General features: G+C 53.7%; 2 protein-coding genes across 2 annotated transcripts; one reads left to right on the top strand and one right to left on the bottom strand.

The window, feature by feature from the left end:
• The first annotated feature begins 1,580 nt into the window (after positions 1-1,580).
• TCTE1 (t-complex-associated-testis-expressed 1) lies at positions 1,581-7,766 on the top strand. Its single transcript, XM_011354837.1, has 4 exons — positions 1,581-1,806; positions 2,812-3,380; positions 5,471-5,920; positions 7,557-7,766. Exons 1-4 carry the CDS (start codon positions 1,581-1,583, stop codon positions 7,764-7,766), a joined length of 1,455 nt encoding a protein of 484 aa, XP_011353139.1.
• A 3,685-nt stretch (positions 7,767-11,451) lies between these two features.
• TMEM151B (transmembrane protein 151B) lies at positions 11,452-16,550 on the bottom strand. Its single transcript, XM_011354750.1, has 3 exons — positions 16,428-16,550; positions 13,817-14,257; positions 11,452-12,579 (listed from the first exon to the last, which is right to left on the bottom strand). Exons 1-3 carry the CDS (start codon positions 16,548-16,550, stop codon positions 11,452-11,454), a joined length of 1,692 nt encoding a protein of 563 aa, XP_011353052.1.
• Between the last annotated feature and the right edge of the window lie 867 nt (positions 16,551-17,417).

The raw sequence follows: 17,417 nt of genomic DNA, 5'->3' as shown, positions 1-17,417 counted from the left end.
TCTCTCTCTCTCTCTCTCTCTCTCTCTCTCCTCTCTCTCTTTCTCTCTCTCTCATCTCACTCACATCACACACACAAACACAGCCAGTCTCTTCTTCCTTGAGATGCCTGGAGGGCTGGGGAGCACCATCTGGTCCCTTCCATCTGCCAAGGACACCTTTGCTCGTTCAGATTGTTCCTTCTGATTGGTCACTACACAGTGCCCCAAGTCAGGGAACAAATCTGAGGGAAAACTGCCTGGAGGAGGAGCTTCATGCCACTGGGCAGCCCCATGTCTGCCTGCAGTCTCAGGGAACAATAAATGGGGCAGAGGGTGTCCCTAGCCCCAGATACACCCTCTGTTTCAGCCCCAGATTTAGCTGCCTTTTTGCCTCCCATGACTTCCCTTCCCGCTGCCACTGTCTGGAATGCAGGGAGGCTGGGAGAACTAGAAGGAAGGCTGGGATGGGGAGACTGAAGGGAGGGGGCCTGGAGCTTGAGCCCTCAGAAGGGAGGAAGAGAAGGTGCTGGCACACTGGACAGGGTGTGGGTCCAGTTCCCCATATCCTTACTCTCTCAGTCTGCACTGTCCAAAACAGTAGCCACCAGCTACTTCAGATTTTGAAGGGTTAGTATGAAAAATATATATATAAAATATCTCCATAATTTTTACTTTGATGACATATGTAAATGATAATCTTTTGAACATATTGGGTTAAATATAAAATTAATTTCATCTGTTTCTCTTTACTTTTTAAATATGGCTACTAGAAAATGTAAAATAGTATATGTGGCTCGCATTTTGGCTTGCATTATATTTCTCTTGGCCACTGCTATTCTCAACCCATCCTCTGGGCCAGAAAGTTGCTGTTCTGCAAAATACTTCATGCAGGGAGCTGTTTTGAACTAAATGGTTCTTCATTATTTTATTCAGTCTTTTGACAATAGACACCCCACCCTCACCTTCAGAGGGGTAGTACAATGGACGGGTAAGAATATGAACTTGATAGACTGAGTTTAAGTCTATCCTTATTAATTTTAAGCTATGTGACATGGGGCAAGTCAGTTAACCTCTCTGTGCTTCAGTCTAACATCAAAAAATGGGAATAATACAAGTGCCTTTCTCAAAAATCCTTTTGTGAGGATTAAATGAGTTAATATGCATACTAAAAAAAGTGTCTAGCCTACAGCAATTGCTTGTAATTGCTATGTAGTTCTCATTATCTAAAATTTGGGGCTGTTCCTGCTACAGTTTCATGTGTCGAAGTATACCATACCTCTTTGAGTGCATTCACTCCTCCCAATCATCTTACTGGTAACTGTTATCCTCATTTCACAGAGGAGACATCTGAAACTCAGAGAGGTTCAGTAACTTTCTCAAGACCACACAATTAGACAGTGGGATTTGCACCTGAATCTCTTCTACTCCAGAGACTGACCATTAAGAACCACTCTGTGCTATCTCTCTTGGTAAAATACCCACTGAGACTCTCCAAAATAATACTTCTACCCCCTCCTCTGGCTCCAGGTTCCCACCAGCCAGTCACCAGCATGCAGGAAATCTTAACGACACCGATAATCTCGGCTGGCAGCCGGTCCTTAATGCCCACCCAGGACTGGCCCTCCGCTACAGGCCAAGCTTTGAGCTCAGGCCAACAGCTCTCAAAGCCCTCAGTCATCCCACCTCCTGTGAAGCCCAGGGGTTCGAATCCCAAGAGTGATGTATATCTGATGCGCAGGATCATTGCCGAAGATGCTGAGTGGTCACTGGCCATTGTTCCTCTGCTCACAGAGCTCTGTATTCAGCACATTGTCAAGAACTTCCAGAGTGAGTCTGTCCCTGCCTGGGGCGGGAAGGAGAAGGCCAGAAATGAGGCAAGGTGGGTGGGGACTGGCTGGAGGAGAGGCCTCAGAGGCTGGGTTTTGGGGAAGCCCCTACCCTCCCCACACAGCATCCTCATCACCACTCAACATTTCCCTTTGCCCCTGCAGCCAGGACAGTTTCTCTTGTTATCCCCACTTCCAGGCCCCACCAGACTCTCACCCACACTGTGCCTTCCATGTCTATGCCCTCTCCTCATCTGTCCCACTCTCTCCAGCAAAACCCAGCCCAAACCTTATTTACCTCCTCCTCCAGAAAGCCCTCCCTGGTTGACTGACCTTCACTCTCTTGAATTCTTCCTCGGCATGTATAGGGTTTTGGTTTGTTCTACACTCTGTGCTCTGTAAATGTTCATCCTTTTCAAAGACTAGTTGCTAGCCTCTTCTATTGAATGGAGCTCTCTGAGGACAAGCCCACCCATTTTGTCTACAGCACCTATCACCACACAACTATAAAATATTCATTTGACTTGTTTATTGTCTGCCTCCCTTCATAAGAGGGAGTAACTTCCTCTGTTTCATTCACTCTTGTACCCTCAGCACTTAGAACAGTGTCTGGCACATAGTAGGTGCTCCAAAATGTTTGTTTTGTTTTGAAATGAATGAATCAAATCAAATTGAGAGCCTCTGAGATCAGGGATTGTCTCCTCCATCAGACTAAGTGATGATTGAAGGCTGGACCTGAGATTTGTCCTCAGATGGGGAGTTCCCTGAGACCAGAAGCTAAGATGTCAACCTTCAGGCAGGGAACACCCCAAAGTCAGGAACTGTGTCTCCTCCCTCAGATTGATCTTCTCTGAGAGTAGAGTCTGTCTCCTCTCTCAGACTGGGGCTCCCTGAGGGTAGGGGAGGGTTTTCCCTCCCTCAGTGCCCCCAGGCAGGCAGAGCACAGGATACCATGTTGTGGTGTCTCCAACAATATGACCCTGCTTTCCTTCCGCTATTCCCAAAGACAACCCTATCCTGAAGCAACTGCTTCCAGAGCACCAACAGAAGGTCCTGAACCTCCTGTCCCCTGACTTGCCGCTGTCTGTGACTGCCAACCTGATCGAAGATGAGAGCTACTGGCACCGCTGCTGCGTGCAGCGCTGGCCCGTGTGCCACGTGGAGGACTATGGCGGCCGCTGGAAGCGCATGTTCTTCGAGCGGCACCTAGAGAACCTGCTAAAGCACTTCATCCCAGGCACCACGGACCCCGCCGTGATCCTCGACCTGCTGCCGCTCTGCAGGAACTATGTGCGCAGGATACGTGTGGATCAGTTCCTTCCTCCCGTGCGGCTACCGCTCCCACCGCGGAAAGGGGATCAGTCCGACTCTGGCAGTGAGGGAGAGATGGAGGAGCCTGCCACGGACCACTACCAACTGGGTGACCTGGTGGCTGGCCTGAGCCAGCTGGAGGAGCTGGACCTGGTGTATGGTGTCAAGGACTGTGGCATGAACTTCGAGTGGAACCTATTCCTCTTCACCTACCGCGACTGCCACTCCTTGGCGGCCACTGTCAAGGCATGCAACACCCTCAAGGTACCTACCATCCCCGCCCCAAGCCTTCCCCCATTTCTCAGTCTCAGTGTCTCTCAGATTTCCTACCCCCTCCTTTTCCTCTACTATCGTCGTCATCCTCCTCCCATTTCCTTATTCATTGACCGAGTGTCCTTTTATGCATCCCTGCACCCAGATGAGTTCTGGGGATGCAGAGAGGAACAAGGCACTGCCCTTCCAGTTCACCAACCATTTAATCATCCAACAAACATCTGCGCTGCAGTCTCTGTCCTAGGTGCTGAAGATTCAGCACTGAGCAAAATTACACCATTTGTGCCCTGTGGAGCTAGCTGTCTAGTGGGATGAAAGGCGCTAATCAGCAACCATATGAATGTAAAATTGCAGCTAGGGTAGGGTTGCCAGATTTAGCAAATAAAAAAAAAAAACAACCAGGACGTCCAGTTAAATTTGAATTCCAGATACACATTGAATAATTTTTTGTATAAGTATGTCCCAAATATTCTGGTTAGAAGAGGGAGAGCCTGCCAGGAAATCAGAAGAGGAAGAAAAGGAGACATAGCATTGTGTCACCGAGCCAAGGCAGGGGTGTGTTTCAGGAAGAGGAGGTAAGCAGCAATGGGTTGGAATGGAGCTAAGGACTGGATTTAGCAAACATGGAGGTCACTGAGGGGGTGCTATGTCAGTGAAGTGCCAGAGGCAGAGGCCAGATTGGAGTGGTTAATGGAGAGAATGGGAAGTGAGGAAATGGGATGACTGTGATCAGCTTTATCAAGAACTTGGCTGTGAAGGCAGTGAAAGGTATAATAGTAATAGATGAGGGGTCTGGATTTTCTTAAAAAGAAACTTGCATGTGTTTAAAATTGGATGTAAAGTTCCCTCCAGTTGCAAGAAAGGGGTTGAGTACAGGACAGAGGCACATGTTCATTAGCCAAGGAAGGTTCTTGAGACGGCAGAAGCAATGGGACCCTGGACTGAGGCGAGATGGTTGGCTCAGGGCAGAGGGGAGAGTGGATGCAGTGGATAGCAATGGGTTTGTGTTTGGTATTAGAAAACCAAGGGTTCTCATCCAATGGCTGGGGAGGCAGAAGGAGATTTACCTGCTGAAAGGAGGCTGTAGGATGGCCTCTGAAAGTTGAGGAGGCTGGAGATGGTTGCAAAAGTTGTTGAAGATTATGAGAGAGTATGCTGGCCAGAGAAACGGAGTTGTATTGGCACACAACATTGAGGGCCTTTTGGTGGTTCCTGTGAAACCAACCATCCTGTCATGTGGCATTTTCCATAATGTCAGTTGCCTGGGCATAGATATGCAGAAAATAGAGAGTGGGCAGGAGCCAGGGTTGAAATTTTTCCAGATAGATACAATGAAAATAAGAGAAGGACAAAAGACTGTAAGCACTCTCAGGGGGATGTAAAGAAAGGAGAGGACTGAAAGATAGTTAGTAGAAAGGCTAGCCACTCCGAGATATCAAGGAAGAGGGAGGAGGAGAACAAGCTAGTGAGAAGGAAAGGGGGAGGGGCTCCCATCTCCAATATTCACAATGCTAGTCCTACCCCCACTTCCTTTTTTTCCACCCCATCCATTTCCTGGTTCTCACCCTTTCCGTTTTCTCTCTGGTTCTTACCCTGTCAATCTCCTTCAAAAAGTTCCTCTCCTTGAGATGATGGATCTTAGCCAGCTGAGGAGGGTGCAGTGAGGGGCTGCAGATCTGGATTCAAAACTGACCTCCACTGCTTAATCACAGTGTGAATCTGGGTGAATGATGTGCCCACCCTAAGCCTTCATTTTCCATCCATGAAATAGAGAGGACTCATTCTACCTCACTGGTATGCTGAGGGTGAGAGATAATGGTTATAAAATATTCTAGCAGCATGCCCAGCACATAGTAATTTCTTGAGAAATGTAGCCTTTTCCCCTACTATGTGCCACCAATTCTGCATCACTCTGCCATGCTAGGTTAGCCTGCCCTGCCCAAGAGCCATCCAGGTGGCCAACACAAGGTGAACAGAAGCTCAGGCCTCCCCTGTGGTTCCCTTCTCTGCCTGCAGAAGGTAGGTAGGCAGGCAGGTTATCGCTGGCTACCAGGTGCTATAGACCCTTTACCTGCCCACAGATCTTCAGGCTGACCCGCAGCAAGGTGGATGATGATAAGGCACGCATCCTAATTCGCAGCCTCCTGGACCACCCAGCACTCGAGGAGCTGGACCTGTCGCACAATCTCATTGGGGACCGTGGTGTGCGTGCTGCTGCCAAGCTGATGAGCCACAGTCGCCTGCGTGTGCTCAACCTGGCCAACAACCAGGTGCGTGCACCTGGTGCACAGTCGCTGGCTCACGCCCTGGCACACAACACCAACCTCCTTTCCCTCAACCTGCGCCTCAACTGCATTGAGGATGAGGGTGGCCAAGCACTTGCTCATGCCTTGCAGACCAACAAGTGCCTCACCACACTGCACCTTGGTGGCAATGAGTTGTCTGAACCTACGGCCACACTCCTCTCCCAGGTGCTGTCCGTCAACACCACGCTCACCAGCATCAACCTGTCCTGCAACCACATAGGACTGGTGAGCTGCAGCTTCTGGGGCAGACGAGGCCAAGAGAGGCCCTGGGGCTTTGGGTGTGGGGCTGGAATCCAACTGTCATGGGCTACTTACAGGGTGATTGTTAAAATCATAGACTACCTGGTTCAAATCCCAGCTTTGCCATATAGGATTTGGTTAAGTTACTTAACCTTTTTGGGCCTCCATTTTCTCATCTGTAAAATGGGGATAATAATAGTATCTACTTCTAAGTGTTGTTATTGGAAGGATTAAATGAGTTATACTTGTAAAACAATTAACCATTGCGAGCACTGGCTAGATCCTCAGTAATTGCTAGCTGTTACTATTACTCAGGGTTATGTGCTATGCTAAGCACCTAATATCCATTAGTTTTCCTTTAATTTTCACAGTTATCTAGTAAAATGTGTATTCTTAACTCCACATTACAGCTGGAAAATTGAGCCTCAGGGAGGTTAGTGAGTTGCCTGAGAGCATTCAGTCAGTAGAAAGTAGCAGAGCTATGATTCAAACCCAGGACTGATCAAAAGGTTGGGTCCTTTCCAACAGATAATGTCTCTCAAATTTTTTTGATCAAGTCTCAAAGTAAGAAATGCATTTTACATGAACACCTAGTGAACATGTACATCGATATAATTGAAATTTATGTGTACTGATTGTCATATATGCTGATGTTTTCCTTTATATTTTACTTTATTATTTTTTTTAATTCATTTGTATTACATTGACTTTGCAACACATTATTGGGTCACAACCATATAATAGCAGCATTCTGCCTCCCAACATGAAATTCTTTCACATCGGCCTGGCCCATCCAACCCAAAAGGGGCTGAAGCTATGAAGAATAGTGAGGTGGGCCCTCTGTATACTTCGGTTAGGGCCCTGCACCTTCTACCAAATCTCCCCAGAGAACAGTCTTGCTCACACACAATTCCAGGGGGAGTGATCTTGGCTACAAGGGACAGAAAGCTTAGCCAGGAAACGGCTTGAACAAGAGAAATATTCATTATATCCCATAATCAGAAGCCCTAAGGTAGGAGGTTCTCGGGTTGGAAAATTCCTTGACTCAATGCCAGCCTCTATGCTGCCCAGCCCAGCCACGTGCCCATGGGCTCTCTGGTACTCCTCATGTGATCCAAAGATGGCTGCTGCAGCTCGCATAGGGCCATGCTCAGAGACAGAAGAAGACAAAGCGCCTCCTCTTTCATTATCTTTTCAGAATGAGGAGAACTTTCCCAAAAGCCATTTCCTCCAAACTTCTCTTCATATCTCATTAGCCAGGTTTGTCTCACATGCCCATGGCCGAACAAGAGGAATGGAAATAGCGGCATTGCCATAGAACCATGTTTTTCAAACTATTGCAATTGAAAAATCAATTTAGTGATTCTTGAACACCATTTTTCTTGTGGAATAGGATAGAACGAGATAGGACAGAATAGAATATAAAATGCCAGTGTGCTGCTCAAATTGGTTATGTAGTTAGTAGTTTGCAAAACTTTTGTTCCAGTCACATCTATATATAAATGTGTATGTGTGTATACGTGTGTGTGTGTGTGTGTGTGTGTGTGTGTGTGTGTGTGTGTGTGTGTGTGATCCTGGGTAGTGATGTAAAATGACCCCTTCTCTTGTACTCTTCTCGCAGGACGGTGGGAAGCAGCTCTTGGAAGGCATGTCAGACAACAGGACCCTCCTGGAGTTCGACTTGCGCCTGTCTGATGTAGCACAGGAGAGCGAGTACCTTATTGGCCAGGCTCTCTGTGCCAACCGTGAAGCAGCCCGCCAGCGGGCCTTGAATCCCAGCCACTTCATGTCACCACTCATTGCCAAGGGACCTGAGAACCCTGTGGGATAGGATAAGGGACAGGGCTAGGGCAGTGCCTAGATCTGGGTCATTGTACCAGCCCCTTATTTCATGCCCCCACCATGCCTGCTGCAGAGTGTCACACAGGTCCAGAGGGAAGGGAAGGAGAAGTCCATGAAGATCCTCAGGGTGTGATCAAGGGTTGCGTTGATAAAATTTGAGGAGGGGGAGTGGCCTAGCATAGTGGGAGAAGGGGTATGAAGTAGGACCCAGCCCCCTACCCATGGAGGGTCTCCCTGAAATGACTGACTTCTTCCAGATATAGGGAAAGGCAGAGAGGACTCTGAGGGGGTGTGCCTGCCCAGACTCTCCCACAGGGTCACCCATCTCCCTGGTATCCCTCCCTACCATCTTCCTCTCTACTGAACAGATCCTTGACCTCTTGACCTCAAACACACACACACACACACACACACACACACGCACGCACACGCACACCAGCAGAGCTTTGTGTGGCTCTTCCACCCCCACCCCTGCAGATGCCACCTTTATTACTTAACTCTGCTTAAGTGACCCAGTTCTACAGGCCATGCCATCCCCTAATTCTCCCCCTCAACCTGGGAAGAGGGGAACAGAGGTGATAGGAAGGGCTCAGACCTAGCGGCCTCCCCAGAGAGCTTCTCATGGGAGGAGTAGATGGTGAGGGAAGTGCTACACTGAAAAGGGAAGTCAGTGAGTCATCCACAACTTTATTATCCACTGATTTGATTTGTACAATCTTTGCGCTTGGAAATCCACGACAGAAAGGCCACAGTGTGATGCACCCAATTGACAGAGACCTGTCTTCTCCCCAGCCAGGCCCAGCCCACTCCACAAGCCCTTGTCCCCAGGACACATGGAGCCTTCCAAGTACTCTCCATGAATCCCTGTCACTCTGTGGCTGCTCACCCTGGAGTCCCATCCGCAGGAATCACGTCGACCCATAGGGCCACGAGAGGACCTGACTGATGGATTCAGGAAGAGCCCCATTTCCCATCCTCCTCAGGCTCAGGGGCCCGGAACATCCAGATCTGGGCTTCCAAAGGGTTGGTCATGGGCTGCAATCACAGCCTAGGGGTGCCTGCTCCCTGGGGACTCCTTCCAACACACAAGTGCTGAGCGGAGCACCAAAGGGGACTTGGGAGTGACTGCACATGTGTGCCTGTCTGGGCAACCTAGAGTCTGTCTGTGCCTGATACCCTTTGACAGTTCCAGTGTGCAAATGTGTAGGTGAGAGGGTGAATGTGTGTGTGCACATAGCCACAGCTGCTAGCAGAGGTTCTAATTAGAGAAACAAGAACATTCAGTGTAAAGTTTAATTTTAGAGATTAATTTTCTGTTTTTCCTTTCCCTGGCAATCAATAAAGCTACCAAGGAAATGACCAAAGAATTGGTTTTTATGTGTGTGAGGGGGGGTGGGGGTGTGTGTGTGTGTGTGTGTGTGTGTGTGTGGGGGGGGGGGGGGGGGGGGGGGGTGGGAGGGGAGGCTGTCTGTGTGAGAAGACCTAGGTAGAAATGGTCAATACTAGATAAAATAATAATAGATCCCCCTTTCCCCTCCTCCAAGCTCAGGATCTGTCTCAGAAACAGCCTTGATGGAGGAGGAGCTGAGTTTCTCCTTCCATGGAGCCAGGAGACGGCCAAGCTGCCCACACACAAGGGCAAGATATCCAGGTGCCAGCTGGCCAAGAACTGTGGCCTGAGGCCACAGCTCACCATCTGTAGCTCACAGATGTCCATCCAGAGGAAGAGGGGTGCTCTAACCACCAGGTCCCAAAAGAGCACAGACTCAGGGTCTAGTGGGTTTAGTGTTGGCAGGCAGGTGGGCACTGCTCCCCAGGGAATCCTAAAGGGCAGCTGTTCCCACCTGCCTAAGCTTCCTCTTCTCTGGCCTCTTCTCCCTTCCCACTCAGCCATCTCCACAGGAAAATAAAGCTCAACTCAAATGGGCTGTGGTGTCCCCACAATCAGTGCCTCCCAAGAACCCCCCGGGGGGAAAGAGGGCAGGGGAGCCAGAGGAGATGTTGCATAGGTGGAGGCCACGCCCTTGGCAGGTACAGGCCTGGCTAGGCTGTAGGAAAGAAAATGGGAGAGGCTGCAGGAGAAGGAGGAGCTCCGATGGCTCAGGGGAAATGAGAGGCATCAAGGGTGTGCAATGGCAGGGGCGGTGGGGTGGGGGAGGGAGAAGGAGGTGGGCGGGTTGCGGGGCAGGGTTACCCTCTCCAGCTTGAAATGTTAGCCCAACCCCTGGGCACTAAGTCTGCTAGGAAAACTTTAACTGGGGGAGTTGGAAGGGCAGGAGGGTTGTACACAGACATGCACACGGAAGCACATCAGGGTGGGTATGGTGGGGAGAGAAGGCAGCATTGGAACTTTGGGGGAACAGGATGTAGAGCCGGGGCCCCGGGGTGGTGGCAGGATGCCCCTTTGAAGACCTTGGGACACACAGCAGGGCTCTTTAAGCTCATGGGATAGGAGAAGACAGAGGGGTTGGGCAAGATTTAGAGAATTCCTGCCTCTGACCCTGCCACTGGAATTGAGTATTTCTCCAGCTGGGGCTTGTGACAATGTTCTTAGCCCTGCAGAGGCAATGTATGGAGACAACCACCATCCACTTCCCCCGCCCCCCCAGAAGTCTGAGTGAGACAAGGGCCACCGCCACAGGCAGGCCCTCCTTTGGAGGTCCTTTTACTCTACCCTCCACTACCCTCTCCTCTGACTCCCATCTGCTTCCAGAGTTCCCCATTGCCACACAGGTCTGTCTCCCAGTCTCCTCACTCATTCACCTTGGCCAGGAATGCCACCTAGGTGGGATCTCACCCTCTCTACAGGGAGTGCCCTCCCATCACCCAGGCTAGGAGGCTGCTGCCTGGACGACTGAGAAAGAGCTGAGGTACATTGCCTTGCCCCCTCCCCGCTGGCAACAGCTCTTCAAAACCACAGGGAGCAGGAGGGGAGGAAGGAGAGTGACTCTGTATGTGAGCACAGCCCCTCCAGGACCCATACTCCAGGGGCCCGGTGAAATAAACAACAGTGGAGGGAGTGGCAAAAAGGAAACCCTGATCTTTGGGGCCCATGCCAAGAGGACGGCAACATTTCCTAGGTTTTGAGATGAAGTATTTGGACTGACACCTGGCCCCGGCCTCAGGCCCACTAAATTCATTAGCTGGTTGGAAGCCAGCCCTGCAGTTCACCATGCCACTGCCCCCCCCCAGCAGAGAGAGGCCCCAGGGGGGACAGGCAGAAAAGGAAGGAAAGCCCCAATTTCCCTTACCCACAGTCTCTAAACCTCCCCAGCTGCACAGCAAGGGCCTCTCACTTGAGACAAGACCTAACGCGGGTCGCCACATAACAGTCAGAAGATCTGTTGAAAGGCTGGACAGGAAATCTCGAGTGTGCAGTGTTGGAAGGGGAGGTGTCCCCTCAGGAACTCATGGACGGGGCTGGAGGAGACGACTGCCCCAGTGGGCTTCTCCAGGAACTGCTGACCTTTTCCCACCCATCTGTCTCTTTATATACAGGGAAGGCGGGGGGCTCGGCCCCATCGGGGTCTGTCCCCTGCTCCCTTGCCTCCCCTCCAGCCCCCGCTGTGCCCAGCACAGCCTCGGTCACCATCGTGATTCCCCCTGCTACACGCAGGGTGCACAGTCCTGCAAGGGACAGGAGGGAGGATAGCGGGCCTGTCGAGGGCCATTGGTCACAGTGAGGTCTCCACACAGGAGCCGTGGCGGTGCAGCGGCCGGTGGCTGTGGCCCAGACACCCCTCCTGCCGGTGCACGATGAGGACCGGGAAGTAGAGGGCGTCATGGTAGGGCGGCGGCGGCCCGGCCTCCTCTTCATCGTCGTCCTCGTCGTCCCCCATGCTAGCCTGGCTCGAGAGCCGCGTCTGCTCCGTGGGACAGCTCGCCTCGTTGACGCTCCCGCTCCGGCTGCGCCACAGGCAGCTACGCCGCGAGCCATAGAGGCGGCCGAGCGAGAAGCGGCTGCCCCCGCAGCCCGGCCCTCCGCCAGGCCCTGGGCCGGCCCGCGGGCTGGCGCAGATGCTTAGGGCGCTGCGCGAGAAGATGGACGAGCTGCTGACAGCGCGCTGGCAGTGCTCGCAGCTGCGCCGGTACGGGGCCACACCCGCCGCGCCCGGGCCGCCCACCCCGCCGTAGCGGCACGTGGGCGCGTAGCCGCCCGCCGCGCCCCCTGCGCCACGCGACCCTAGCCCGGTCAAGTCCATGAGCACCGCCTCGGAGTAGCTGGGCACCAGCTGCTGGTTGGAGCGGATGTGCCACTCGAGCTCTGTGCTGTCCACCGTGTTGACCCGCGGCAGGCGGTGGGTGAGTGGGGGTAGCAGCTCGTCGCTGGGGCTCAGGCTGCAGCCCGCACTGCTGGCAGAGCCTGGTCCCTCCAGGCCGAAGAGCTTCTCCACGTGGTAGTGCGCATAAGCCGTGCGATACTCGGCCAGCACGCGCAGCGGCCACGACAGCGTCAGCAGCGCCGCGGCCCAGAAGGCCGAGGAGCACGCGTACCACGGAGGCCTGGTCGGGTCCGGGAAGGCCACCATGAACTCACGGAAGTCCACGTTCTTGAGGTGCATGCCCTCGCGCGCCTCCATGTAGTCGTCCAGGCCCTCGTTCTCGGCGAAGAAGCGCGCGCGCTGGCACAGGTACGCGTTCTCGGCCTCCACGCTGGCAAAACTGAAGCACTTGGTGAAGCGCAGCCGCGTGGCCGGCGCGCCCTCCAGCCCCACCAGCGCCTTGGACACGTCGCGGACGCCGCAGCGCGCGTAGTCGAATTCAGCCTCCGCAACATGCGTATTGACGCGTTCGTGGTAGACCTGTGGCGCCGGGGAAGGCGATGGGAGTCGCGTCTATCTATTCACCCTCCTCCGCCCCATTGCTGTTCTTTTTGCCTGGTCAGACCCTAAGCTTATCCTGGTTTTGATCCCGGTTGGAGCGGATACGATCGTCTCATCTGGTTTATAGAGAAACTGAGGCCCTCTGCTTAATCAGTGAGTTAGAGATGAGAGCAGGACTCGACTTCATCTCCATCTTTATGCGTTCTAATTTTAATTAAACTCTGCTTACTCTAGGGGTTAGGCCTTCCCCATGAACTGCTCATTCGGCTTGCCTCACCCTTTTGCCACTGTTTCCGTTGTCCCACACTGCCCACTTATCACCACAAACAGCCTCCGCTTCTTCCCTTTCATAAGTGTGTTTCCAAATGCGCCCTTCAGAGGAGCTCTCAGTCTCAGGCCTTTCTTTCTGGTCTCCTTATTCCCACCTTAGTTATTGTCCAGCCTCCCTCCTGATCTCATAGACCCCAGGCTTCTGTTTACTCATCGCAGAACTGAGATGATTGTCAACCTCATCTTGGAAAATCTTCTCCTCCAGGGCTCTAATATATCTACTCCTGGAGGGTCCAGGCAGTGCTGATTGCCCATCCTCACTACCAGCACTCTCCATGGGGCCTCCCATGCCTACCTCCACCTTTTTGCCAGCTGATCCCCACCTCTGGGAGCCTTGGACTTGGGATCCAGGGCCCTGGGTTTGAGTCCAGCACTACCACTTAGAAGCTGAGACCTTGGACAAGTTCCTGAGCTTAGGTCTCCTTACCTGTGAAAAAGGATTTGGTAGCAGCCATCTCACTCTGAACAGGTGAGAGTATGCTGTGAGACTGTGCATATGAAGCAACCATTAAGCACTAACCAGTATAGACCCTGGAGCCAGACCGCATGGGCTCAAATCCCAGCTCCCCCACATCTTAGCTGTTTGACTTTGGGCAAGTTACTTAACCTCTCCAAGCCTCAGTTTCCTCATCTGTGAAATGAGAATAGTTACGTATCTCATTAAATTGTTAAGAGGGCTAAATAAATGATTTGACATTTGTAAAGTATTTAGAGCCAAGTCTGGTTGCTGGTAAGTTGTTTACTCTTGTTGTTTTCACTAACTTCCTGTTGCAGTACCCATAAGAGCTCACTGGTACCTCTTCTCCTCCCCCGCAAGGACAGTCAGGCAGGGTCTCAGCACATACTTGCCATCTGGACTGGCCTGCACTCCTCTCCAGCCCCTCACCTGTGTGGTGGTGTAGGCATCTCCGTTGCGGTACCGGGTGACCTGACGGGTGCGGCGGACATAGTGGTAGCTGATGGCCTTCCACCAGATGCAGGGTGTGGCCTGCTGCATTCGGCCCACACGCTCCCGAACGCTGCTCACATCAACACGGTGCTGCAGCTCATGGCGGGCTTGGCAATGCCAGCACTCCACCAAGTAGACGGCATACAGCATGAGCAGGAAGGCCAGGGGGATGTAGACATAGCCGTTGGAACAAGGGCTGTCATGGTACATGAGGCTATTGCCCTGATAGGCGCTGCTGAAGGTGAGGCGGGTCACTGTGGTGACATGGCACCAGGCCACGGCCCCCAGGCAGCCGTACATGAGCAGGGAGAGCAGCAGGCACTTCCAGTGGGACTCACGGCAGAGAGACTTGGTGAAAGAGGGCTGAATGGGACGCTGCTGCTCAGAGGAGCAGGGCAAGGGGCCAAGATGGGAGGAAAGTAAGACAGAGTGGCAGGATCCAGCACAGAGATGGATGCAGGGATGGAGGGGCAGAGGCCAGCACCAGAGATGACAGAGACAGACAGGAGTGTGGAGAGAGGGGAGCCAAGGACCAGGGATAAACACAGAAGTGATCCAGAGTGAGCCATGGGGACAGGAAAAGGGAACAGAATGCCAATATAGGGAAGTGCAAAGAGAGAGACAGCCCAAGAAGCAGAAGCGGATCAGAGCCAGAGATGGAGGGAGGAGGCCCAGGTGGCAGAGAAGACACAGATGTGTAGGATGGCACCCAGAGAAAGAGTCCAAAGACAGACACAAAGATGGCAGTGAAATAGGAGGAGGTGTGGATGGGGAAGATAGGGGAGGACAGACAGGCATTAGCGAAGGCAGGTCCCCAGCCCCAACCCCTTCCAAGTATTCCGCTGACATCATCTTCCCACTTAACAGGTGGGGCCCTCACTTATTCTAGATTCTTTCAGGCCTGTGTTCTGGAGGAACCACGCTTCTTTGATCCACCCACCTCTATGTCCATCACAGACAATTAGCCTCATACCTCCTTTGGAGGGGGGTCCCAGGAAACCCCAGGCCCTGTTTCCTTCCCCACATTCTAGACCCCAAACCCCTTATGAGTCTCCCCTTCTGCACCCTAACATCCTTCCCCTGTTCTAAGATGGGAGAGAGGGAGCTGGTGTCCCTGAGCAGAAGGCAGTCCCAAGGAGATATCTAGGAGGGCAGAGGCATGTGGCTGGGGACAGGGGATGTGGGATGGGGGTTAGGGGTAGAAAAGAAGAGGTTTGCAGCCCAGCCATCTGTCAAGGGAAAATGATTTTTGGTGCTCTCCCAGGGCCTGTTAGCCTGTTAAAGCACCTGGTGCCTTCTGTCCCACGGTCACCCCAGTGATTTGTTTACATGTCTGGTTCTGCCACTAGACTGGGTGCTCCTGAAGGCAGGGCCCTGTCTTCTTTGTACCCTGGCTGCCTACCATGGTGCTGGCACGCAGCAGCCACTTCATAGTTGGTACTGAGTTGGATTTCTGGTGGTGCCTGGGCTTTCCCACTTCTCCCTACTGCCTAGCTTTAAGAATCCCAAACACACTCTCCTGCTGAGATCCTCACTTATTCCTTCAATTCCCAGGACTTGACCTAAAGGCTAGCCAAGGGAAGGGAGAAAAGGGTGAAAAGGAGGGGTACGGTAATAGACAGTGGGCCCTCAACTTGGTATGAAATCAAAGGAAAGATCTGGAAGTGCGGAGAGGTAGGCGGCCTAGGAAATAGCACACAGCATAAACAAACCAGATTAGGGCACATGAGCCTTTCAGGGAGCCTTGTCCTTGGGAGGTGTGTATATGTGCACCTACCTGAGTGTGCACTTGTCCCAGTGAGAGCACATCTGAAAGGGGCCCAACCTGCAGGCCTGTCTGCCTGTGTGCTTCTGCCCTTGTCCGGTGTGCGTGTGTGTGCACGAGTGGCATGGGAGATGTGGGTGCTCCTGGTACTTTCCACAATCTCTTTGTCTCAAGGTTCAGAGGACTGAAAAGTAAGCCCCGCCCCGCCCCAACTAGGGATATGCTTAGTACCAACACTCTGAAGGATTCCTGGGCTCAGGGCCTCCCGCGGGGGGATAGGGGGAGCAGCTGCGTGGACTTTGGGAGAGAGAGGTGCACCCCACACACACACACTCCTAGTGAGGGGGAGGTGTCTCACTTCTGTACACATTTGACCTTCTTAGAACACCAGCTCAGGTAACACCATTTTCCTCTGATACTATCCTGCCTCTGTAGCCCCTACAAGTTGCCCTTCCTGGCCTTCAAGATAGCATCCCCTACGCGAGATAGGATCCCGGCCACCATCCCCACCCGCATCCGCCCGGGGTCCGCGAGGCTCCGCCCCTATGCCCCTCCCCCTGTCAGGGACCCCCCCCCTTCTCGAGCCCCGCCTTCGGCGCAGCCCCTTCCCAGCCACGGCGGACAGCTCCCGCTGCCGGGTTGGGGCAGCGGTGCGGGACTGCGGCTGGCTCGGGGTGCGGGGCGCTGGCCGCGTTGCGGCGGAACCGGCGGGGACCGCGCGTGGCGGGGGATGGGGGTCCAGGCTGTGGCCGCGCCGGGGAAAGGGGTGCCTCTGGCTCTCACCTCCTCTCGGGCGGGGCCCTCGTCCGCTGCCGCCGTGGGCTCCTCCGGGACCCCGGGGCCGCCACCACCGCCGCCGCCGCCGCCGCCGGCGCTCTCTCCCGCGGCCGAGCCAGGTGGGGACATGGCGTAGAGGGGGCGCGTCGAGCTCAAGGCCTCCCGGGGGGCTGCCGGGGGCCGGGGGCATCCTGCGCGGGCCCTGGGAAGGGGATGGGAGGGGGCGGGGCCCTCGCTGCTCCCCACCCCCCGCCGGGGGGAGGGGACCTGTAAAGGGCACCGGGGATAAGGGTCTAGGGATGGGGAGGCAGGCTGGGGGGCCGGGCTGGGGGGGCCGGGGCCGGGGGCGGGTGTCACCTTGAGGCCCTCGCGGCGCCGCTCCGCCTCCCGCCCGCTCCCTCCGCCGCCTTTTGTCTGAGCGAAGCTGAAGCCAGCGCGCCCCCCCTTCCTCCCAGAGCGGGAGCCCCGCCCCCAGCCCCCCAAACTCCGCCTTCAAGCCTACCTAATAACCACCCCCCAAAGATGAGAAGCAACAGGGGCTCCCCGCACCCCTTCCCCACTCCCAGCCTGCAAACTGCACGCGCGCGCACGAGCGCGCGCGCACACGCATACCCCACCACCATCCCAGGGAGATATATACCGCAGTTCTTCTCCTATTCTCCGTAGAGGAGGCGCCGGCTGTTCAGGCTACATTCTTCCCCATCCTTGGTTCCCACAAGTTCATAGGGCTGAGGGTGAGAAGAGGAGATTGAGTCTTGAAACCCCAGAAAGATTCTTACTCTCAGTTGAGTGGTAAAGGGTTAAGGCAGGAATCAGACTTCAGAGGCCAGACCCAACTGAACCGAGATGGAATACGGTGAAAGGGAAAGCATTGGAGCTATGTGAGAAAGGACTAACAGAGGGCAGACAGGAGGACATTGGAACCAGGCTTCATGGAACCATCGTCCTTCCCTAGAAAAACAGCCCCAGAGAAGCAAAGAAGTGTGTACATTGCCC

Source organism: Pteropus vampyrus, unplaced genomic scaffold (genome assembly GCF_000151845.1).
Source record: "Pteropus vampyrus isolate Shadow unplaced genomic scaffold, Pvam_2.0 Scaffold18, whole genome shotgun sequence".
Lineage (NCBI taxonomy): Eukaryota > Metazoa > Chordata > Mammalia > Chiroptera > Pteropodidae > Pteropus > Pteropus vampyrus.
This window is presented reverse-complemented; position numbering and strand designations above follow the sequence as displayed.